Below are 24,187 nucleotides of genomic sequence, written 5' to 3' on the forward strand. Positions count from 1 at the left end.
CACTGATGCCACAGGCAGCTCAGCATAGTAGCAACTAAGTCTGCGAGAAGCCTTTTAAGTCACCATAGGAACAACCGGGGCTGTGTGAGAAGTCTAGTAACTAGCCTTTGTAATTCGCAGTACTCTACAGCACTTGGTAACCATCATGGTAACAAGGTTGAGCGACTCAGCATAGCAACAGCAAGTACCTGGTACCCGAGCCGTGGCAACGCGGCCCGCTAAGCTGCCACTGCAACAGTTAGACCTGCACAGGGCCGTGAATCTGACCGTTGCAGTGACTGGAAGCTGGAGCACGGAGTCAGTCAGACATGTTGGTCGGTGAGGCCTGTCAGTTGAGGCCTCATTTCTGGAGGTGGGGGGGGGCAGGGGGAGCTTGGCCAATCGGGGGCACGGGAGGTAGGGAACAAGGAGAAAATGGAGAGGGAGTGACCGGGAAGAAGGGGACGGGAGGGGGGAAACAGGTGTGGCGAGAGGGAGGATGAGGGTGAAGCTGAGGGGGTGAGGAGGAGGAGAAGGGGAAAAGGAACGGATGGTCTATGGAGGAGGGGAGGTGGGGAAGGGAGAAGAAGGGAAAGGGGGAGTGGAGAAGAGAAGGGTAGGAAGCGAGAGGAGAGGTAGGGGTGGGAGATGGACGGGGAAGGAACGGAGGAGAAGTGCTGGTCGTTGACACGTGTGGGGCCTCATCAGGTGGAGAACATCGATCAACGGAGTCTTCCCGTGAACATCAGCTTCTTAATCCCCATGAGAATTATGCACGGACTGAGCTGGGAGAACGTGAAACTGGAGACATCCTGGGTGAGGAGATTGGGTCGAGGGCAGAGGTGGAGGGTTGAAGGGTGGGGCTCATGAGGGAAGGAGGGAGAAGAGTGAGGGCGGGGGAAGAGAAAGAGAGATATACCTACACTGGGAGTGTGGCAGAGTGTGAGTGGGAGAGGGATGGGTGGGTGAGTCCTAGAGTTGTGTGTTTTGTGTGTGTGTGTGTGTGTGTGTGTGTGTGTGTGTGTGTGTGTGTGAGAGAGTGGAGAGGGAAAGGCATTAAAGTGCATTCACACCCTCTCCCCTGTCCCCCAGCATGGAGTCAAACTTTGTCAGCGGCTAGACTGGACACCAGACAAGACACAGAGGATTGGACAGGTACAAAGTACATCACTGAATATATATATATATATCTCCCCTCCCCCCACCTCACCCCCAGTCTCTTCTCTCCTTCCTTTCCTCTACCACTCCTCCCTTTGTCTCTCCCTCCCTCGCACCACATCTCTCTCCTCCCTCACCATCCCTCCATTCCTAACTTTCAAATGCATGACTCCCACCTTTCTCTCTCTATCACCTTCTCTTCCCCTACACTGTACAGGAAACAGAGTCTCCCCATCACCACTTGCATCCCCTTCCTCGCCTCCTTGCCCATCTCTCTCACTTTGCTCTATCCTCATTTTCCCCCTTCTATTACCCCTCTCCCCAACCCTCCATACCCCACCTCTCTCCTCTCCCTCTTTCCCAACCTCCCACCCTCCCATTCCATCACTGTACATATGAGGAATAGCATCTTGCCATCTACCATCAGATTTCTGAACAACCCAAGAACCCGTGAACAGTACCTTGCTATTCCTCTTTTGCGCTAACTACATACCTAAAACTTGCGAATTGTAGTGAAATAACAAATTTCACAATGCGTCAGTAATGCATGGTATCGTAGGGGTTGGCACAGCGATCCACAGTACCAGTGACTTGGGTTCAACTCCCGTCGCTGCCTGTAAGGAGTTTGTACGTCCTCCCCATAACTGCATGGGTTTCCTCCAGATGCTCTGGTTTCCTCCCACAGTCCAAAGACATAGCAGTTAGTAGGTTAATTGGTCATTGTAAATTGTCCTCCTTCCCATTTCCTCTCTTCTTACTTTTCTTCTTTCCATCCCCTCGCCCTCAGAAATGCAATAAAACTGTTTGTGACTTATTCCTCTGCACCATCCAACTACTGAGATACAAAGAGCATCCCGTCTTCAACATCACCGGCAACATCACCTGGGAAAACCCCGCAAAGGTGAGGAAGAGAGCACTGCAACAGGGTGGGAGCTCCGCGGGAGGGGCAGGGTGGGAGGAACAGCAAGAAGAGAGGGAGCTCCGCGGGAGGGGCAGGGTGGGAGGAACAGCAAGAAGAGAGGGAGCTCCGCAGGAGGGAAGGAGTACTGAAGAGGATGCGGCTCGGCAGGGAGGAGGTGGGCTGGCAGAAGGGAGGGCACTCAGTGGGAGGAGGATGGAGAGCGAGCAGCTCTGGCAGAGCATTCCACAGATTCACCACTCTTCGGCTGAAAAAATTCCTCCTTACCTCTGTTCCATAACATGCCCCACCCCCTCAATTTTCAGGCTGTGTCATCCAGCTCTGAATACCCTCCACCATAAGAAACATCCTGTCCACATCCTCCCTATCCAATCCTTTCAATATTCTGTAGGTTTCAATGAGATCCCCACACCTTCTAAATTCCAGTGAGTACAGGCCCAAAGCTGCCAAACACTCCTCATCTGTTAACCCTTCATTTTTGGAATCATCCTCAAGAACCTCTCTCTCCAATGACAACACATGGCCAATGCATCTGTTATCTCTTCAGCAATCATGCTCAAGACTCTGGGATGTAGTCCATCTGGTCCAGGTGATTTATCCACCTTAAGACATTTGAGTTTGCCTAGGTCTTTTTCCTTTGTAATAGCAATGGCACTCACTCCTGCTCCCTGACACTCTCAGACCTCTGGCACACTGCTAGTGTCTTCCACAGTGAAGACTACTGCGAAGTACTTTTAAGTTCATCTGCCATTTCTTTGTCTCCCATTACTACCTCACCAGCATCATTTTCCAGTGGTCCAATATCAACCCTCCCCTCCCTTTTATTCTTTATATAACTGATAAAACCTTTTGTATTCTGCTTTATATTATTGGGTAATCGCTGTCATGGTTCATCTTTACACTTCTTAAAGCTTTTTTTTAGTTGTCTCTTGTAGAATTTTAAAAACTTCCCAAACATCCAACATCCCACTCACTTTTGCTACCTTGTATGCCTTTTCCTTGGCTTTTATGCAATCCTTAACTTCCCTTGTTAGCCACGGTTGCCTACCCCTGCCGTTTGAGAACCTCTTCCTCTGTGGGACATATCTATCCTGCACCTTGTGAACTTTTCCCAGAAACTCCAGCCACCTCTGCTCTGCTGTCACCCCACCAGTATCCCCCTCCAACCCACCTGGGCAAGCTCCTCTCTCATGCCTCTGTAATTCCCTTTATTCCATTGTGATACTGATACATGTGAGTTATGTTCCTCCCTCTCACAGTATGAATTCAATCATATTACAATCACTGTCTTCTAAAGGTTCCTTTACATTAAGCTCCCAATCTAAGATAACCTTTCCCCAAGTAGGCTCAAGCACAAGCTGCTCTAAAAATCCATCTCGTAGGCATTCAACAAACTCCCTCTGTGGCGACCCAACATCAACCTAATTTTCCCAATCCCCTTGCGTATTATAATTGCGTCATTACCTTTATTAAATGCCTTTTCCAGCTCCCTTTCCAATCTCAACCTCACATCTTGGCTACTACTTGGAGGCCTATATATGATTCCCACAACGTTTTTTTTTAAACTTTCAGTTTTTTAACTCCACCCACAAAGATTCAACATTCTCTGACCCTATGTCACCTCCCTCTAAATATGTATTTCCATCCCTTACACACCACCACCTAAGCCTTCCTGTCTGTCCTTTCAATAGAAAGTACATCCTTTGATGTTAAGCTCCCAACTATGGCCTTCTTTCAGCCACAACTCGGTGATGTCCACATCATACCAACCCATCTCTAATTGCACCACAAGTTTGTCCACCTTATTCCGAAAGCTATGTGTATTTAAATACAGCACTTTCAGTCCTGCATCCTTTGCCCTTTTGATTTTTGCCTCTGTGGTACAGTTTAACTCTTTGCTCTGTCTGCATTTGTGCCCAATCATTGGCTTGTCCTTACTTACATTCATATTACCCTTGTAAACCTGCTGGCTCATCCTCGAATCCTCGACTCTCTTGTTCGCTCCACAACAGGTTAAACCACAGGAGATCAGAATGGTCAGTTTCGCCATGGTCAGTTACGACGAAAGCAAATATATTCACGTCTCGCAGGCCACAACTCGCTTCAAGACTGCATCGGTGAGGCACGGGACAGACGGAGGGAGGGGATCGAGGAGATGAGACAAAATAGAGGGGTACATGGGAAGGAGGGGCACAGGTTATTTACAAAGGGGTGGGTGGGTTTCCAGCCAGAGCCACCCCACTGATACGGACTCTTGCTGTTATCCGAACAGATCACTACCAGGGTGGAGATCATGGAGGAGGTCAACCTGTTGCCCCTGATTGTGGGAAGCTCGGTGGGCGGGCTGGTCCTGCTGCTTATCACCGCTGGCATTCTATACAAGGTGAGAGCGGGCAGAGTTGGCGGCATGCGATTGGTCAGCTTTGGAAGTGCGGGGGGAGGGGGGGCTCGTCACCACTGGCATCCAATACAAGGGTGCGCCCGATCGGTCAGGCCCTAAGGGAAGCGGGACCACAGCGAAGACCATGGGGTCAAACATCCTGCTGCCCATCATCACTGGTACCCAACAGAAGGTGAGAGCGGGTGGAGCTCGCGGCACAGCTCTGGGAGGGCGGAACCACGGGGCGTTTTCCCGTTCCTCGGTAGCGGCTTGCCCAGAGGCCAGGATGAATCCTAACCTTCTCTGTCCACCACCCCCAGGTCGGCTTCTTCCGCAGGGATCTCAAGGAGAAGCTGGAGGCGGCCGCGGAGGATGGGGCGGGCGATGGAGGTCCAGCCGAGCCCGGGGCCCCCCAGGGGTGAAGAGACAGGAGTTGAGGGGTCCTGGTGACTTACCCCCCCCACCCCGAACACCCATGTCTCTACCCCCCCCCACCCCGCTCACATAGAAAGTTCTGGGATCAGGCTGTTCACCCTTGCTCCCCATGCACAGCCAGCCACCCAATCGACCTCACTGCCTCTTCCCACCTCCCGCTTGTGGGCAGGGCTCCTGTCCCCGGAGGGTCGCGAGGGATTTTCCCCCCTCCCCACTCCACACACCCCTCATACCAATTCACCCCTCCCACCCCACTCCCTCACATCCTTCTCATAAATCACTTCACTTCCTAAATCCCCTTTTATAACTACTCAATCTGAAAACCCATTTGAAAGGTATCATTTCTTTATTAAGATCTCCTATTCATGACGTCTCCTTTTAAACCAGTCATGCATTCTCTATGAAAATCTCTCGCTCTGTAAACCTCACTCTCGCCCAAAACCACTTTCAAATCACCCTTGCTTTCGAAACTCAAATCTCTCTCATTCTCTGAATGCCCAGTTAAAACCTCTAATTCCCTGAATTGTCCTTTAAAACCAGTAAAACCTGAACCCAGGACCAACAACACTGGAGCAGAATTACTAACAAGAGAAAATCTGCAGATGCTGGAAATGCAAAGCAACACACACGGAATGCTGGAGGAACTCAGCAGGCCAGTCAGCATCTATGGGAAATAGTGGGGGTTTCAGGCCGAGACCCTTCATCTGGACTGGAGAAAAAAGACGAGAAGTCGGAGCAAGAAGGTTGGGGGAGGGGAGGAAGAATTACGAGGTGGAAACTGGGAGAGGTGGAGGAGTGAAGTAAAGAGCTGGGAACTTGATTGGTGAAAGAGATACAGGAGTGGAGAAATGCAATCCGATAAGACAGGATAGAAGGTGAGAGAGGGAAAGGGGAATGGGGAATGTTGAAGGGCAGAGGCAGTACTGGAAGTTCATGAAATCGATGCTTGTGCCATCAGGTTAGAGGTTACCCAGAGGTGTTGCTCCTCCAACCAGAGTGTGGCCTCATCGCGACAGTAGAGGAGGCCATGGATGGACATGTCCGAATGGGAATGGGAAGTAGAATTAAAGTATGTGGCCACTGGGAGATCCCACTTTTCCTGGCGAATGCAGTGTAAGGTGCTCAGCTTAATCTACGTTGGGTCTCACTGATACACAGGAGGTCACACCGGGAGCACCGGACACAGTATATGACCCCCACAGACTCACAGGGGAAGTGTCGCCTCACTCGAACGGAATGTTTGGGGGCCTGAATGGTAGTGAGGGAGGATGTGAGGGGCAGGTGTAGCACTTGTTCAGCTTGCAAGGATAAGTGCCAGGAGGGAGATCAGTGGGGAGAGGCAAATGGACAAGGGGGTCGTGTAGGGAGCGATCCCTGTGAAAAGCAGAGGGGGGGAGAAGCAGGAGCGCTTGGTGTTGGGATCCCATTGGAGATGGCAGAAGGTAGGGAGAATGATGTGCTGGACACAGAGGCTGGTGGGGTGGCAGGTGTGGACAAGAGGAACCCTCTCCTTGGGGTGGCAGGAGGATGGGTAAGACCAGATGTGTGTGAAATGGAAGAGATGCATGTGAGGGCACCGTGGACGGTGGAGGGAGGGAATTCCCTTTTTTTGAAGGAGATGGACATCTCCTTAGTTTTAGAATGAAAAGCCTCATCCTGAGAGGAGATGCAGTGGAGACAATGGAATTGAGAGAAGGGGATGGCATTCTTAGCCAGCAGAATTAAGCCATTTGGCCCATCGAGTCTGCTCCACCATTTGATCGTGGCTGATTCATTATTCCTCTCAACCACATTCTCCTGCCTTCTGTCAGTAACCTCTGACACCCTTACTAATTAAGAACTTATCAACATCTACTTTAAATATACCAAATGACTTGGCATCTACAGCCAAATATGACAATGAATTCCACAGGTTGTCTACCCTCTGGGTAAAGAAATTCCTCATCTGTTCTAAACCTTTTAAAACTACTTTGCTTCCACTATAAAAATGTTTCTCTCTTTAAATCCCCCTTTAAAACCACTATTGTTCTCTAAATCCCCTATTGCAGTTTCTCTTGCCCTCCATCCCAATGTTAAAGACACACTTTCTAAATCCTCTTAAAATTCCTTCCTGCTCCCAAAACCTCTTTAGATGCCTCTCTCTGTCTCTGTCTCACCAAATTCTCTTTAAAGCTTCCCTTGCTCCTCCCGTCCCTTTCTAAATCTTTCTTGGTCCACAGGTCCTTTGTATTCCTCAGTCTCCAAACCTCCTAAAGAGGACAGCCCATTCCTTTACACCCCACCCTCCTTGTTCCAAAAACCACTCTACCACTCTGCAATCTGCTTGCAAGTTACCCCACATCCCCTGACCTGCTCTGAAGCTTCCCGTTCTGCAAGATACTGGCAAAGAAGCACTCGCTAACTCGGCCACCTTTTTGGACGAGAGCCCCAGACTGGGGCTTGCAACCCAAAGATTCCAGACGTAGGCTGGAAGAAGTATTCATGACACCTTCTCAGTGGAACTTGGGGCTACCTCTGCCTTCTTCCCCCTTAAGGAAATCTCCTCAGGGCTGAGAAACGTCTAGCTCCTCTCACCAGCACCCAAGTCCCTCTTGTCCTGTCAGAATTTCGTATGTCAACAATCACATTGCAGCCCTGACCTCCGGCCACAAGGTAGCGCTGTGGTTACGATGACTGGTACCTACAGGATGAGAGGAAGGAAGTGCAGAACCCACACCCACCAAGGGGCAAGAGATTTGGGCTTCAATGCCCCCTACGGTTCAGTCTGCAACATCCCCTACGGGACGGTCGGAGGAACCCATGCCCGTCACCGGACGGGAGGCTGGGCCATGGCACACCCAAGGGATGGGAAGAGGGAAGTGCAGAGCCTTCCTGAATCTTTGCCAGGGCAGGAAAATGCAACACGGCAGAGAAGCGTTTTTTATAAACGTACATTTTTATTAGCAGGCCAATTATTTGGGGATTTGTGAATTATATACCATGATTGTTTGGCACAGAAAAATGTATAATAATAAAAATTTTTTAAAAAGGGTCCTAAGGCAGCGTCTTGTCCATAGCATTCATGGTCCCTCTATCCCCGGCGCCAATGCTGGCCCAAAACCCACAGACTCTGCTCAAACTGCTCCCGGGGGCAGAGGGAATGGGGAAGGAAGAAGGTGGGATGAGGAGGGAAGGAGCAGGAAGAGGTGAGGAGAGGGAAAGGGAAGGATGGGGCTGTAAGAAGAAGAGCGGAGGGTGGGAGGTCACACTGGCTCCCTCCTCTTCAGATCACCAGACTTCTCTCCTCACCCCCCAAACACCTTGCGATAACTGCTCCCCCACCCACATCAACACCTGTTCCACACCTCCCCACATTCAGATGGGATGAGAAGTGAGTTCAGGGGTGGGAAGGATGAGGTGCTGGTGGGGGGGGGGGGGGATGTTTACCTGGTACATTCTGGGGAACTCCATGTCACCCCACTCCCTCTCTCACCCTCAGAATGGCTGCCCTGTTGCAATTGCTCCAGCAACTACATTTGGTCCAGATGCCCATTCCCTCCCCTCCCGCCCCTTCACTCCAATTTGCCCTTGCCCCGCCGCCAGCCGGCATCCAGGCGGATCAGCCGACGATAGTTGAGGGCGAAGAGAAGCAGGTTGAGAACATAGGTGGTGACGCATACCAGGCAGAAGTCACGCAGAACAAAGACCAGGATGTAGGCCAAGTAGAGGGAGCCAGCCAGTGAGAGTAGAGATGTGAGCAGAAGGACCACAGCAGCCACTGCACTCCCGGTCAGACCTGCAGGGAAGTGGAAGGCAGAGGTGAGTGAGTGTGTCACATTCACCACTCCATCCCCACCATGCTCTTTCGGGGAGGGAAGGGGTGTGATCTGTACACTAACCGGTGTCTCTCAGTCCCTCTCTGTCAGGGGGAGATCTGTACACTGACCAGTGACTCTCAGTCCCTCTCTCTCTCAGGGAGATCTGTATACTGACCAGTGTCTCTCAGTCCCTCTCTCTCAGGGGGAGATCTGTACACTGCCCGGTGTCTCTCAGTCCCTCTCTCTCAGCGGAAGATCTGTACACTGACCGGTGTCTCTCAGTCCCTCTCTCTCAGGGAGAGATCTGTACACTGACCGGTGTCTCTCAGTCCCTCTCTCTCAGGAGGAGATCTGTACACTGACCAGTGACTCTCAGTCCCTCTCTCTCTCAGGGAGATCTGTATATTGACCAGTGTCTCTCAGTCCCTCTCTCTCAGGGGGAGATCTGTACACTGACTGGACAGCACTGTCACCACTGACTGGATGTAACTATGAAAATGGACGAGGGAGAGCCAGTGGATGTAGTGTACCTGGACTTTCAGAAAGCCTTAGATAAGGTCCCACATAGGAAATTAGTGGGCAAAATTACAGCACATGGTATTGGGGGTAGGGTACTGACATGGATAGAAAATTGGTTGGCAGACGGGAAACAAAGAGTAGCGATTAACGGGTCCCTTTCAGAATGGCAGGCGGTGACTAGTGGGGTACCACAAGGCTCGGTGCTGGGACCGCAGCTATTTACAATATACATTAATGATTTAGATGAAGGGATTAAAAGTAACATTAGCAAATTTGCAGATGACACAAAGCCGGGCGGCAGTGTGAAATGTGCGGAGGATGTTAAGATAATGCAGGGTGACTTGGACAGGCTGGGTGAGTGGACAGATCCATGGTAGATGCAGTTTAATGTGGATAAATGTGAGGTTATCTACTTTGGTGGCAAGAACAGGAAGGCAGATTACTATTTGAATGGTGTCAAGTTAGGAAAAGGGGAAGTACAACAAGATATAGGTATCCTTGTTCATCAGTTACTGCAAGTAAGTGTGCAAGTACAGCAGGCAGTGAAGAAAGCTAATGGCATGCTGGCCTTCATAACAAGGGGAATTGAGTTTAAGAGCAAAGAGGTCCTTCTGCAGCTGTACAGGGCCCTGGTGAGACCATGCCTGGAGTATTGTGTGCAGTTTCGGTCCCCAAATTTGAGGAAGAACATTCTTGCTATTGAGGGAGTGCAGCGGAGGTTCACAAGGTTAATTCCCAGGATGGCGGGACGGTCATATGTTGAAAGATTGGAGTGACTGGGCTTGTATAAACTGGAATTTAGAAGGGTGAGAGGGGATCTGATTGAAACATATAAGATTATTAAGGGATTGGGCACGCTGGAGGCAGAAAGCATGTTCCCACTGATGGGTGAGTCCAGAACCAGAGGCCACAGTTTAAGAATAAGGGGTAGGCCATTTAGAACGGAGTTGAGGAAAAACTTTTTCACCCAGAGAGTGGTGGATATGTGGAATGCTCTGCCCCAGAAGGCTGCGGAGGCCAAGTCTCTGGATGCTTTCAGAAAGAGTTAGATAGAGCTCTTAATGATAGCGGAGTCAAGGGATATGGGGAGAAGGCAGGAACGGGGTACTGATTGTGGATGATCAGCCATGATCACAGTGAATGGTAGTGCTGGCTTGAAGGGCCATGTGGCCTACTCATGCGTCTATTGCCTCTCAGTCCCTCTCCCTCAGGGAGAGATCTGTACACTGACCGGTGTCTCTCAGTCCCTCTCCCTCAGGGGGAAATCTGTTCACTGACCGGTGTCTCTCAGTCCCTCTCCCTCAGGGGGAGATCTGTTCACTGACCGGTGTCCCTCAGTCCCTCTCTCTCAGGGGGAGATCTGTACACTGACCGGTGTCCCTCAGTCCCTCTCTCTCAGGGGAAAATCTGTACGCTGACCGGTGTCCCTCAGTCCCTCTCTCTCAGGGGGAGATCTGTACACTGACTGGTGTCCCTCAGTCCCTCTCCCTCAGGGGGAGATCTGTACACTGACCGGTGTCTCTCAGTCCCTCTCCCTCAGGGGGAGATCTGTACACTGACCGGTGTCCCTCAGTCCCTCTCTCTCAGAGGAAAATCTGTACGCTGACCGGTGTCTCTCAGTCCCTCTCTCTCAGGGGGAGATCTGTACACTGACCGGTGTCCCTCAGTCCCTCTCTCTCAGGGGAGATCTGTACACTGACCGGTGTCTCTCAGTCCCTCTCTCTCAGGGGGAGATCTGTACACTGACCGGTGTCTCTCAGTCCCTCTCTCTCAGGGGGAGATCTGTACACTGACCGGTGTCTCTCAGTCCCTCTCTCTCAGGGGGAGATCTGTACACTGACCGGTGTCTCTCAGTCCCTCTCTCTCAGGGGGAAATCTGTACACTGACCGGTGTATAGGTTCTACCCTGGATCCCCTACCCATAGCCCCTACCACCTCGCAAGTCAAAAGCCAAGGAGTTGACTCACTTAGGAGGACCTGCAGTAAGTAGAACAGGAGGCCATACACACTGTTGGGCTGGTTGAGGATGCTGTCCTGGCCGAGGAATGTGCCCAGCAGTCCGAACCCTCGGCCCCACCTGCAAGAGACAGAGACGGAGATGTCACTGGTTGGGGTGGCAGGGAGACAGAGACGTCATCAGTGGCGAATAGGGTGGAGAAGCAGAGATGTCGCCTAGTTGGGGGAGATGGGGCGGGGTGGTACAAGATAGAGAAGTCTGTCCTCTGGAGGAGGGTTTACCCTTCTTACCTCTGTCAAACTAAGATCACCCCTCCCACCTCACTTCCTTTACTCCCTCCCTACCCTTCCCTCCACTCACCTCTATCAAACATTGCCTCTCCCCTCTCCAGCTCTGCCATTCCTCCCCTCCATACTTGAGAAATTCTCCTCTCCCCTCTCACCCCACCCAGTACTCTTTTACCACTGCCATCCTTCCCACCCCTACTCTCACTCCCCTCCCATCCTCCCTCCCTCCTCCTCTCCCTTCTCCTCTGCTTCCTCGCTGCCTCTCATCCAATCCTCCCCACTTCTTGTCTGTTCTCTCTCTCTCTCCCTCCCCTTTCTATCCCCTCCTTCCCCACTCACCCTTTCTCCCCTCCCCCACCCACCCCTTCTCCCCTCCCCCACCATCTCCCCATCTCCCCTTCCTCCCTCCCTCTCTCTCTCTCTCTCTCTCTCTCTCTCTCTGAAAGCCTCATCTCAGATCCTCATCCCCTCCCTTCCCAAACCTTATCTCTCAATCCACCCCCCCCCACTCCAGTGAGGAATGGGATGAGGGTATAGGAGGATCTGTCAGAAGCTGCGAGGTGTTCCTGACAAAGCCCCCACCCTGCCCCGGAGATCTCACAGAGGTGGAGGGTGTGGGGGGCTGGGTAGAAAGGGCGGATTATCAGGCAGGAGTGAGGGAAGGGAGCGAGGTCCCTGTGGGAACACACTTGACAGCAAGTCGCAGATCGAGAGAAACACAGAAACATAGAAAATAGGTGCAGGAGTAGGCCATTCGGCCCTTCGAGCCTGCACCGCCATTCAGTACGATCATGGCTGATCATCCAACTCAGGGCCCTGTACCTGCCTTCTCTCCATACCCCCTGATCCCTTTAGTCACAAGGGCCATATCTAACTTCCTCTTAAATATAGCCAATGAACTGGCCTCAACTGTTTCCTGTGGCAGAGAATTCCACAGATTCACCACTCTCTGTGTGAAGAAGTTTTTCCTCATCTCGGTCCTAAAAGGCTTCCCCTTTATCCTCAAACTGTGACCCCTCGTTCTGGACTTCCCCAACATTGGGAACAATCTTCCTGCATCTAGCCTGTCCAATCCCTTTAGGATTTTATACGTTTCAATCAGGTCCCCCCTCGATCTTCTAAATTCCAATGAGTATAAACCTAGCCGATCCAGTCTTTCATCATATGAAAGTCCTGCCATCCCAGGAATTAATCTGGTGAACCTTCTTTGTACTCCCTCTATGGCAAGAATGTCTTTCCTCAGATTAGGGGACCAAAACTGCACACAATACTCCAGGTGTGGTCTCATCAAGGCCTTGTACAACTGCAGTAGAACCTCCCTGCTCCTGTATTCGAATCCTCTTGCTATGAATGCCAGCATACCATTCGCCTTTTCCACCGCCTGCTGTACCTGCATGCCCACTTTCAATGACTGGTGTATAATGACACCCAGGAAGGACACACAGCAGATCCAGTTCTCCTGCCCTACGGCCACACTTGTCCGTGCTCACCCAGCTTTCTGAGCTGGTCCCTTTGGCCTGTGCCCTTCTGAAGCTTTCCTGGGCACATACCTGTATTCACTTTGGAAGGTTGAATCTGAAGGCAGCGTACAGGATTAATGGCAGAATTCTTAGCAGTGTGGAGGAACAGAGGGATCATGGGGTCCACATGCATAGATCTCTCAAGGTCGCTGTGCAAGTTGACAGGGTGGCTAGGAAGGCGTATGGCATGTTGGCCTTCATTACTCAGGGGATTGAGTTCGAGAGTCGCAAGGTTATGGAGATAAGGCAGGAACTGGATACCGATAGTGGATGATCAGCCATGATCACAGTGAATGGCGGTGCTGGCTCGAAGGGCTGAATGGCCTACTCCTGCACCTATTGTCTATTGTAATGTTGCAGTTCTAAACTCTGGCAAAACTCACCTGGAGTACTGTGTTCACTTCTGTCACCTCATTATAAGAAGGATGCAGACCTTCAGGGAGGATGACGAGGAGATTTACAGGATGCTGCCTGGATTAGACAGCCTGTCTTATGAGGAAAGGCTGAGGGAGCGAGGGCTTTTCTTTTTGGAGTGAAAGAGGATAAGAGGTGACTTGAGGGGGAGTGTACAAGATGATAAGAGGCAAAAATAGAGTGGACGGCTAAAGACTTTTTCACAGGGTGGAAATTGCTAATATGAGGCACAATTTTGAGATGATTGTAGGAAAGCATACGGACATCATCAAGGAGGAGTTGCAGGGGCCTGGAGACACGCACTTAATGTCTCAGGAACAGTTTCTGCCCCCCACCATCATATTTCTGAATGGACAAACGCAAGAACACTTCCTCAGTGTTCTTTTTGCACGACTAGTTTAATTTAACTACATATATATTTCTCGTTGCAACTCCGAGTTTCCATTACTATGTATTGCCGCAAAGCAACAAGTTTCATGACACATGCCGGTGACAGTTGTGACGCCAAACCAAGCTGTCGGACGATTGATGCTAATTGGAGAGATACGAGAGACAATGGAGAAACATTCAAAATGCTAATAAGAGAGGAGAGAGGGATTAACGGAAAAGAAACACAATTCAGAATATTGACAGACCTTGCCTGGGTGACGGGTTCACCGCGGAAGAACGATCGTATCCAGAACGGAGGGGTCACAGTTGGTGACCACAGTGGGATAGAAGACATAAAAGGGTCCACCCGAAACCAACTGCGAAGACATCAAAGGTCTGCCTGAATCAAATTGCATCCCCCTCCCTCCCTCTCTCTCCAACGGCACAACAGCGATTACTGCGAACTGTACTAAGCTGAACTGAACTCTGCGTCACTTAAGACTGATCATTTTATGCCTAGACTGCAATAGAGCTTGGTTGATCCCTATTACCCTAGTTCTGTGTACATGTGTGCATTATCATTGCTAACCTGTTACATTTATATCCTTACGATTAGAGTACTGTGTTACTTATTTCTTTAATAAAACTTCATTAGTTTCTAGTAAACCAGACTCCAACTAAGCGGTCCATTTCTGCTGGTTTGGCAACCCAGTTATGGGGTATGTAACATAAGTGGGGGTCTCGTCCGGGATCTTGAACGCCAAATTTGGGACTGGGTAAATTGATTGGGTTAAAATTCCTGAAAAAAAGTAAGGGCAAACAGCAGAAATGGAGATTGAGGAATTTCTAAAGGCGCCGACCTTGCAGGCATTAGAGGATGCCAGGAAATCAGAATTGGCGACTGTTGCCAAACGGTTGAATCTTTTTAAGGGGAAGTCGACAATGAGGAGAGAGGAGATACACAGAGCTATCATAGAGCATTATGTATCTAAAGGTGTGTTTCCCCAAGGGGAGCTGGAGGTGGTATCTATGGGCAAACCTGGTGGAGAAGCAGTGCAGCTGCAGATGGAAAAATTGAGACTAGAGCAGGAGTTCCGAATAAAGCAGTTGGAATGAGAAGAGAGAGAGAAACAGAAGGAAAGGGAATTTGAGCTGGAGAAGTTAAAGATAAGGGCAGAGCAGGGGCCCATGCCGAACCAAGGTGGAGGGTTCAGGGCAACCCAGGAGGTTAGGCTGGTTCCCCCATTTGAGGAGGCCGATGTTGATCGGTACTTTCTACATTTTGAAAAAGTCGCTGCAAGTCAGGACTGGCCGAGGGATAAGTGGGCTGTTTTGCTTCAGAGTGTACTTAAAGGGAAAGCTCAGCAAGCTTACTTGGCATTGTCCGCAGAAGATACCCAGAGGCATGATGTGGTGAAAGAGGCGATACTCAGGATTTATGAGTTGGTCCTGGAGGCACACCGGCAGAGGTTCCGGAATGCGAGGATGCAGTGGGGCCGCACGTATTTAGAGTTTGCCCGTGAAATGCAGATGTATTGTGAGCATTGGTGTGCCTCGAAAGGGGTCAATGGGGATTATGACAGACTGCTACAGCTAATACTGATTGAGCAGTTTAAAGGTTGTGTCCCTGAAGGTATGAGGTCCTATCTAGATGAGAAAGAGGCAGAAACCTTAGTCGCAACTGCTAAGTTAGCGGATGAATACGCGTTAACACACAAAACGAAGTTTACCCCGAGTAAAAGCTACCCGAAGGGTAGTCAAGAGGGCGGAGAGAGTCCGCTGGAAAAGCCAGAAAGTAAGCTGAGGACTAGTGAGAAGGATAAGGAAGACCGGGAGCAGTTTGGTAGGAAGACTCCTGGGGTCGTATGCTATAATTGTGGGAAAGCCGGTCACTTTGCGTCCAGGTGCTTTGCCCCAAAGAGACGGGGAAAGGAAAAACGACGACTCTGACTGGCTGTATTGAGCCGGCAAACAAACCGCTAGGGGAGAAGAGGTCTGATAGAGCTGAGGAAGGGTGCAAGAAGTTTATTTCAGCCGGATTGGCGTCGGAGAAGGAGAGGTCAAACCCAGTTCCAGTACGGATCTGGAGAGACACTGGGGCTTGTCAATCATTGATTTGAGGAGGGTATTAGACTTTAGTTCAGAGACCGAGACTGGGGAGGTCAGTGTGATAAAAGGCATTGGGAAAGGGACTGAAGCAGTACCTTTGCACCAGACCTAAAAAGCGACTTGGTCTCCGGACCGGTCACAATAGGGTTGAGGCCAGAACTACCGATGGAAGACGTGGAGGTCTTACTCAGTAATGACCTTGCAGGCGGAGATGTGTACCCAGCAGTAAAGCTGACGAGCCAGCTTGCCAGGACTGAGGCCCCACCCATGGACTCACAGGTTTAACCCGTTTGCGCAGTGACTCGGCGCATGTCGAGAAAGGCTGCCAAAGCGAATGTGGATTTAGCTGAGATGTTTTTACCAGCCTTGTACCAGGAGGGGTTAGAAAGTGAGAAGAAGGAGCATAGTGGAGCAGAAGGAAGTGAGGGAGTTGAGGTAGATTTATCATTAGCGTGGAAGGAATTTATACAGGCACAGGAGCGAGACGAGGAGCTGATGGTTTTGGCAGAGACAGCTCTCTCTGAAGCAGAATTAAAAAGGGAGCCAGTGGGCTATTATGTGAAGGAGGGAGTACTAATGAGGAAATGGAGACCAAGTACCGTGCCCGCAGATGAGGAATGGGGGTGGTGCACCAGGTGGTAGTGCCGAAAATTTATGGGGATGAGACTTTTAACCTGGCCCACAAGATACCCCTCGGTGGTCATTTTGGGGTGAGGAAGACAGTCGATAGAAGTATGAAAGAGTTTTACTGGCCGAGCATGAGGAAGGATATTATTGAGTATTGTAGACGTGAGCCGACACAGCCTATTAATATGTTAATCGCTTTCCACGATAAGGAAACAGACCTAGTCGGTGTTATCATAAAAGATAATGAGGCTAGGGTGCCACCTGATAAGGGGAAAACCCATTTTGAAAAGGTAAGTATGGTGCTGACCAGATTGGACAGCTCTAATGTTTTGGCCAACTTTGCTGATAAGGTCTCTCCCTTAACCCCCGAACAGAGCGAGCCGCTGAGAAAGCTAATTAACCGGCACGCAGACGTATGTCCAGATGTCCCGAGGCGATGCAAAGGGACAGTACATGATGTTGTTGTCACATTAGGTCAGCCTAGTAAGCAAAACCCCTATAGGATGATTAATTCAGTGACAAAAGAGCTAGAGAACGCAGAAGCGTATATTGACGATTTAGTGGTCTGGAGTGACACGTGGGAGGAGCACATTGTGGCGGTAGAGGAACTGTTTAAACGGCTGTCTGAAGCCAACCTGACAGTGAACCTCGCAAAAAGTGAATTCGGCCATGTGAAGGTCACTTATCTGGGGTATGTGGTAGGACAGGGGCAGCTGGCACCAATGCAGGCTAAGGTGCAGGTTATCTCTGAAGTCCCCACCCCGACAGACAAGACAGCCCTGAGAAGGTTCTTGGGGATGGTGGGGTACTATCGGAAGTTTTGCAAAAAACTTTGTGGATATTACTCTCCCTCTTACTAAGCTCTTGCCAAAGAATGCAAAGTTTGTATGGGATGACCTTTGTCAACAGGCCTTCGAGAGTCTGAAAGCGATTCTGTGTCACCATCCTGTGCTGAATGCGCCTGACTTTTCAAAACCCTTCTCCCTAGCAACAGATGCTAGCGACGAAGCTGCCGGGGCGGTGCTGTTACAGACAGACAAAGAGGGGGTTGATCACCCAGTTGCTAATTTTTCTAAGAAATTTAATATCTATCAGAGAAATTATTCCACTGTGGAGAAGGAATTACTGGCATTGCAACATTTTGAGGTTTATATTTGTCCGGCACGGAAACCACTGATAATTTACACTGATCACAACCCATTAGTGTTTTTAGCCACTATGAAGGATAAAAACAAAAGGTTACTAAGTTAGAGCCTAGTCTTACAGGAATTTGATATTAAAATAAAACATATAAAAGTAACGGGCAATGTGATTGCTGACTGTCTGTCAAGGTGTTGAAACTTAAAGTTCTCTGTATTAGCCGAATAGCTGATGACCCTATATATCAGTGTGTATCTAATAATGTGCATTCATGCCCATGATTTTTACCACGGTAAAAATCCTTTGAAGGGTAGGGGTGTGACACCAAACCAAGCTATCAGACGATTGATGCTAATTGGAGAGATAAGAGAGACAATGGGGAAACATTCAAAATGTTAATAAGAGAGGAGAGAGGGACTAACGGAAAAGAAACACAATTCAGAATATTGACAGACTGGTTACTTTGAACCTGAACTGTTTGAAGTTTGATGGACAGGTGATACCCCAGCAGGGGGATAAAAAGAGCAGGTTCACTAAGGCACACGACACACCATGAGATCACGAGATAACGAGACCCTGGAAGAGCGGTGTGCCCCCACAAGTTGGTGGGAGTTTGGAGCTCCGGTTCGCGGGAACCGATCAGAGGCTCACAGGGTGTAAAGGTACGATCGGTAGGAACCTGGTGTGTGTGTCCGCCCTTGCCTGGGTGCCAGGTTCACCACGGAAGAATGATCGTATCCAGAACGGAGGGGTCACAGTCGGTGACCACAGTGGGATAGAAGACATAAAAGGGTCTGCCCGAGACCAACTGCGAAGACATCAAAGGTCTGGCTGAATCAAATTGCATCCCCCTCCCTCTCTCTCCAACAGCACAACAGCGATTACTGCGAACTGTACTAAGCTGAACTGAACTCTGCATCACTTAAGACTGATCATTTTACGCCTAGACTGCGATAGAGCTTGGTTGATCCCTATTACCCTAGTTCTGTGTACATGTGTGTATTATCATTGCTAACCTGTTACATTTATATCCTTACGATTAGTGTACTGTGTACTTATTTCTTTAATAAAACTTTATTAGTTCCTAGTAATCCAGACTGCAACGAATGGTTCATTTCTGCTGGTTTGGCAACCCAGTTACGGGGTACGTAACACAGTAAACCTGGTTCTGATTTCGATTGTCAGCAAGGAGATGTTATCACTGGTTCTCAATGACTGGGGTCTCCCAACGAGGAACTGGAGGATCCAGTTGCACGGTGAATAACACCCTGTGTTCCTAGAGTAGGTTACATGGTCGGCACAACATTGTGGGCAGAAGGGCCTGTAATGTGCTGTCGATTTTTATGTTAATCCCTTAGTTCCCCCTTCCATTTCTGTTTGCACTGCACCCTGTGCAACCAAGAGGAAGTCTGCAGACGCTGGAAATCCGAGCAACACACACAAAACGCTGGAGGAACTCAGCAGGCCGGCAGCATCTATGGAAAAAAGAACAGTCGACGCTTCGGGCCGAAACCCTTCGGCAGGACTGGGAGGAGGAAAGCTGAGGAGTAGATTTGAAAGGGGGTGGGGGGAGGAGAGCGAAGCGCCAGGCGATAGGTGAAACCTGGAGGGGTAGGGATGAAGCAAAGAGCTAGGAAGTTGATTAATGAAAAAGAAGGCCATGAAAGTAAGAGAAAGGGAAGTGGGGGGGGGGAAGCACCAGAGGGAGGCAATGGGTGGGCAAAGAGGTAACATGACAGAGGGACAAAGGGGTGAGAAATGGTGAAGGGGGGTATGGAGGCATTACTGTAAGTTTGAGAAATCGATGTTCATGCCATCAGGTTGGAGGCTACCCAAAAGGTGTTGTTCCTCCAACCTAGGTGTGGCCTGATCCTGACAGTGGAGGAAGCTATGAATGGGCATAATATATATAATAATATAGTCATCCGTTAGTCTCCTGAGACCATGGATTTGCGCCTTGGAAGGTTTCCAGGGCGCAGGCCTGGGCAAGGTTGTATGGAAGGCTGGCAGTTGCCCATGCTGTAAGTCTCCCCTCTCCACGCCACCAATGTTGTCCAAGGGAAGGGCATTAGGACCCATAGAGCTTGGCACCGGTGTCGTCGCAGAGCAATGTGTGGTTAGGTACCTTGCTCAAGGACACAACACGCTGCCACAGCTGAGACTCGAACTAACGACCTTCAGATCACTAGACCGATGCCTTAAACACTTGGCCACACGCCAACACATGGATGGACATATGGGAATGGGAAGTGGAATTAAAATGGGTGGCCACTGGGAGATCCAGCTTGTCCTGACAGACTGGCCGTAGATGCTCGGCAAAGCAGTCTCCCAATCTAGTCAGTCTCACCGTCATACAGGAGGCCACACCGGGAGCACGGAACACAGTATATAGCCCCAACAGACTAACAGGTGAAGTGTCGCCTCACCTGGAAGAACTCTTTGGGACTCTTTGCAACAATCAGTTGTCGCTGTATTTTAATTAAACTAATCTGAAATAAAATACTCACATAAATTGTTAAAAAGCATTGAAAACAAATGCATAAGGTATGCAAACTTTAAAGCAAATTAACTGTGGGTTGTTTTTAAAGCAATTATTCTTACAATAAAGGCAAAATTATCCAAACCACCTGCTGTGCGCTCTGAACCAAACTTGACACCGGGTCCGGAGGAGGGGGCGGGCGAAAAGATAAAGGCAACGTGGCTCAACCTGGTGGGAAAGCGACAGGTCAATAAGCCACGTTGGCACCCAATCACGGGGCGTGGCCTCTAAACAGACAGTCCCGCAGACCAATAAGCTACACCGGGAAGGCTAACAAGCAAAGTCGACGGACCAATAAGGAAAGGAATAATGACCAGCACACAGAGGGGCGGGTACGGATGATAAGCCCCGACCTCTAACCAATCATGGTGGAGCCGAGACGCTACGAACCAATCAGCACCGGAATAGAGGGAACGTTGGTAGCTAACAGGCAGATAGAGCTGCCAATCGCAGTGTACAAGTCAGATAACAGTCAGCTTAGCCAGCCAATTGGCAGAAATGGTGACGGCTCGGGATCCGAAAAGGTACAGCCGCTTACCGGGAGGTGAAGACTTTAGAGCAGCTGATGGAGTCGCTGATGTCGCACATAGCCCGATATGCAGCGTCCCGCTCCTTTGACGTCTCCACGTGGTAGGCGTAGAGCGACAGGACCAGACCGAGGCCGCACACCAGCCAGCGGACTGCCTCGTCCCACCTGGGCGCCGTCACTGCCATCCCTACTAACCAGGCGAAGGAGGGGCGGAGGCTCCGACGTCAGTACCCACGTGCGATCCCATTGGCGAGCGTGAGGGCTTACCTTCTGGGAAGTGTAGTTTTTTCCGCTCGTTAGCCTTAAGTTTTGGCATATGAAGCATCCGGAGTTCCCATTGACTTACATACTACGTGTTTCCCCGCCACCCTCGCAGAGGCTCATGGATAATGTAGTCTTATAGCAACTTGAGCAATGCAAGCTATTTAGGGGATGGGATGGTATGTGGTGAAGTATGGATGTGGCACGTGGCCAAGTGGTTAAGGCGTCGGTATAGTGATCTGAAGGTCGCTAGTCTGAGCCTCAGCTAAGGCAGCATGTGTATCCTTGAGCAAGACACTTAACCACACATTGCTCTGCGACAACACCGGTGCCAAGCTGTATTGGCCCTACTGCCCTTCCCTTGGACAACATTGATGGCGTGGAGAGGGGAGACTTGCAGCATGGGCAACTGCCGGTCTTCTATACAACCTTGCCCAGGCCTGCCTTCTGGAAACCTTCCAAGGCGCAAATCTATGGTCTCACGAGACTAACAGGTGCCTATTTTTATGGGTGTGTATTTGCGGCGGAAATCAATAATAAAAGGAATAATGAGGTGTATTGGTATCAGTCATCTACTGAAATTCCCAATCAGAATCTCTTTTAATATCACTGAAACATGTTGTGAAATGTACTGTTTTGCGGCAGCTGTACTTAGCAAATATAATAATTAAAACACTATAATGTACAATAAGAACCATATATATAGATTAACTTGCATAATGCATAGTGCAAACAGAGAGTGAAAAATAGTGGGGTAGTGTTCATGGCCTTGTCCATTCAGAAATCTGATGGCAGAGAGGAAGAAGCTGTTCCTGAAACATTGAGTTTCTTCAGGGTCCTATAACTCCTCAGTGATGATAACAATGAAATGTCCTGGGTGATGGGTGTACTTAAAGATGGATGCTACCTTCTTAATGCATCACCTTTTAAAGATGTCCTCGATGCTGGGAAGGCTGGTGCCCATGATGGAGTTGGCTGAGTTTACAACTTTCTGGAGTTATTTCCAATTCTGTGCAGTGACCCCTCCATACCAGATGGTGATGCAACCAGTTACGATCCTTTCCATGGCACATGGGTAGAAATTTGCAAGAGTGTTTGGTGACATACCAAATCTCCTCAAACTTCTAATGAAATATAGGCGCTGTTGTTCCTTTTGTGTAATTACATCAATACGTTGGACCCAGGATACATCTTCAGAGGTGATGACGCCCAGGAACTTGAAACTGCTCACCTCGTTCCACTGCTGATCCCCTCAATGAAAACCCTCCCTCACTCCCTCAGTGATTCGCTTGTCCATTTGGCCCTCCCCACTAATCTCCCTGCTGGCATTTCTGCATGCAAGCAGAAATGCAACACCTGCCTATTCACCCCCATTCAGGGTCCCAGACCTTGCAGATGAGGCAACCCTATACCTGCAAGTCTGGGGTTGTCTACCTTATCCAGTGCTCCTAATGCCCTCTACACTGGTGAGACCAGACGTAGACTGGGGGACTGCTTTGTTGATCAGCTTCATTCCATCTGCATAAGGCAGGATTTCCCAGTGGCCAAACATTTTAATTCCACTCTCTATTCCCATTCTGACATGTTGGTCCATGGCCTTCTCTACTGCCATGATGAGGCCACACTCAGGCTGGAGGAGCAACGCCTCATATTCTGTCTGGGTAACCTCCAACCTGATGGCATAAATATCAATTTCCCCAAATTCTGGAAACCTTCCCCTTCCCCTTCCCTCTTCTACAATTCCCCACTCTGCCTCCCCTTACCTCTTCTCACCTGCCCATCACCTCCCACCTAATTCCCATTCTCCCTTTTCCACCCATCACCTTCTACCTTTGTATTTTACACACCCCCTTCTTCCCCACTATCACCTTCAAGCCAATACTCCTTCTCTTCCCTCCACCTTCTTATTCTGGCTTCTTCCTTCTTTCTTTCAAGTCTTGATGAAGGATCTCAGCCCAAAACATCAACTGTTGACTCATTTCCATAGATACTGCCTGAGCTGCTGAGTTCTCCAGCATTTTGTGTGTGATACAGCTAGACAATAATATTAAAGAGGATACTGAAAGTGTGAAAGAGAAGCGAGAGTGAATATCGGACAACTGGAAAATGACGCCAGGGAGGAAGTAATGGGGGACAATGAAATGGGAGATGAACTGAATAAGTATTTTGCATCAGTATTCACCGTGGAAGACATTAGCAGTAAGTTCCAGGTGTCAGGGGTCATGAGGTGTGTGAAGTTACCATAACTAGGGAGAAGGTTCTTGGGAAACTGAAAGGTCTGATGTAAGTTACCTGGACCAGACTGTCTACACCCCAGAGTCTGAAAGAGATGGCTGAAGAGATCGTGGAGGCATTAGTAATGATCTTTCAATAATCACTAGATCCTGAAATGGTTCCGGAAGAACCATTGCATAGTAGAGAAATTAAGGGTTCTGGGGAAAGTAGGTGGAGATGAATCCATGGTCAGATCAGCCATGATCTTACTGAATGTCAGAGCAGGCTCGACAGGCCAGATGGCCGACTCCTGCTCCTATTTCTTCCGTTCTTATGACTGGAAAATTGCGAATGTCACTACAATCTTCGAGAAGGGAGAGAGGCAGAAGAAAGGAAATTATAAGCCAATTAGTCTGACCTCAGTGGTTGGGAAGATACTGGAGTCGATTGGTTTCGGGGTACTTGGAGGCACATGGTAAAATATGCCAGTCAGCGTGGTTTCTCAAGGGAAAATCTTGCCTGACAAATTTGTTGGAATTCTTTGAAGAAATAACAAGCAGGAAAGACAAAGGAGAATCGGTTGATGTTGTTTAAATGGAGCTTTAGAAGGCCATTGAGAAAGTGTCACACATGAGGCTGCTTTACAAGCTTACGCGTCCATGGTATTATAGGGAAGATTCTAGCAGGGATAAAACAGTGGCTAACTTGCAAGAGGCAAAGTGTGGGAATAAAGGGAGCCTTTTCTGACTGGCTGCCAGTGACTAGTGGTGTTCCACAGGAGTCTGTGTTGGAACTGACTCTTTTTACATTATATGTCAATGATTTGATGATGGAATCGATGGCCTTGCTGCAAAGTTTGCAGACGATATGAAGATAGATGGAAGGGTGGGAAGTAGAGAGGCTAGAGAAGGACAGACAGATTAGGCGAATGGGCAAGGATGTGTGTGGCAGATGGAATACAGTGTCAGGAAGTGTATGGTCATGCACTTGGTAGAAGAAATGAAAGGGTTGACTAATTTCTAAATGGAGAGAAA

The 24,187-nt window shown here is 49.5% G+C and overlaps 2 protein-coding genes across 2 annotated transcripts in view; one reads left to right on the plus strand and one right to left on the minus strand.

Moving 5' to 3' along the window:
- The window catches only part of LOC140204727 (integrin alpha-M-like), a 45,918-nt gene extending 38,017 nt beyond the window's left edge, over positions 1-7,901 (plus strand). Inside the window, exons 25-30 of the mRNA XM_072271458.1 lie at positions 688-795; positions 1,072-1,134; positions 1,925-2,038; positions 4,069-4,173; positions 4,329-4,439; positions 4,757-7,901. Of these exons, the coding sequence (XP_072127559.1) occupies positions 688-795; positions 1,072-1,134; positions 1,925-2,038; positions 4,069-4,173; positions 4,329-4,439; positions 4,757-4,858 (603 nt within the window). The 3' untranslated portion in view covers positions 4,859-7,901. The remainder of the gene's footprint in view (positions 1-687; positions 796-1,071; positions 1,135-1,924; positions 2,039-4,068; positions 4,174-4,328; positions 4,440-4,756) is intronic.
- On the minus strand, positions 5,219-20,898 carry LOC140204729 (vitamin K epoxide reductase complex subunit 1-like protein 1). The gene is made up of 3 exons (XM_072271459.1): positions 20,688-20,898; positions 11,155-11,264; positions 5,219-8,646 (listed from the first exon to the last, which is right to left on the minus strand). The coding sequence occupies exons 1-3, from the start codon at positions 20,861-20,863 to the stop codon at positions 8,423-8,425; spliced, it is 510 nt and encodes a 169-aa protein (XP_072127560.1). The 5' UTR covers positions 20,864-20,898; the 3' UTR covers positions 5,219-8,422.
- Positions 20,899-24,187: the final 3,289 nt, after the last annotated feature.

Source organism: Mobula birostris, chromosome 11 (assembly GCF_030028105.1).
Source record: "Mobula birostris isolate sMobBir1 chromosome 11, sMobBir1.hap1, whole genome shotgun sequence".
In the NCBI taxonomy this organism is placed as follows: Eukaryota; Metazoa; Chordata; class Chondrichthyes; order Myliobatiformes; family Myliobatidae; genus Mobula; species Mobula birostris.

Coding starts and splice junctions, on each gene's coding strand:
- LOC140204729 (XM_072271459.1), bottom strand. CDS start 20,863: ATGGCAGTGACGGCGCCCAGGTGGGACGAGGCAGTCCGCTGGCTGGTG. Junction 11,265..20,687: donor TCTAAAGTCTTCACCTCCCG/GTAAGCGGCTGT, acceptor TGTCTCTTGCAG/GTGGGGCCGAGGGTTCGGAC. Junction 8,647..11,154: donor CTTACTGCAGGTCCTCCTAA/GTGAGTCAACTC, acceptor ACTTCCCTGCAG/GTCTGACCGGGAGTGCAGTG.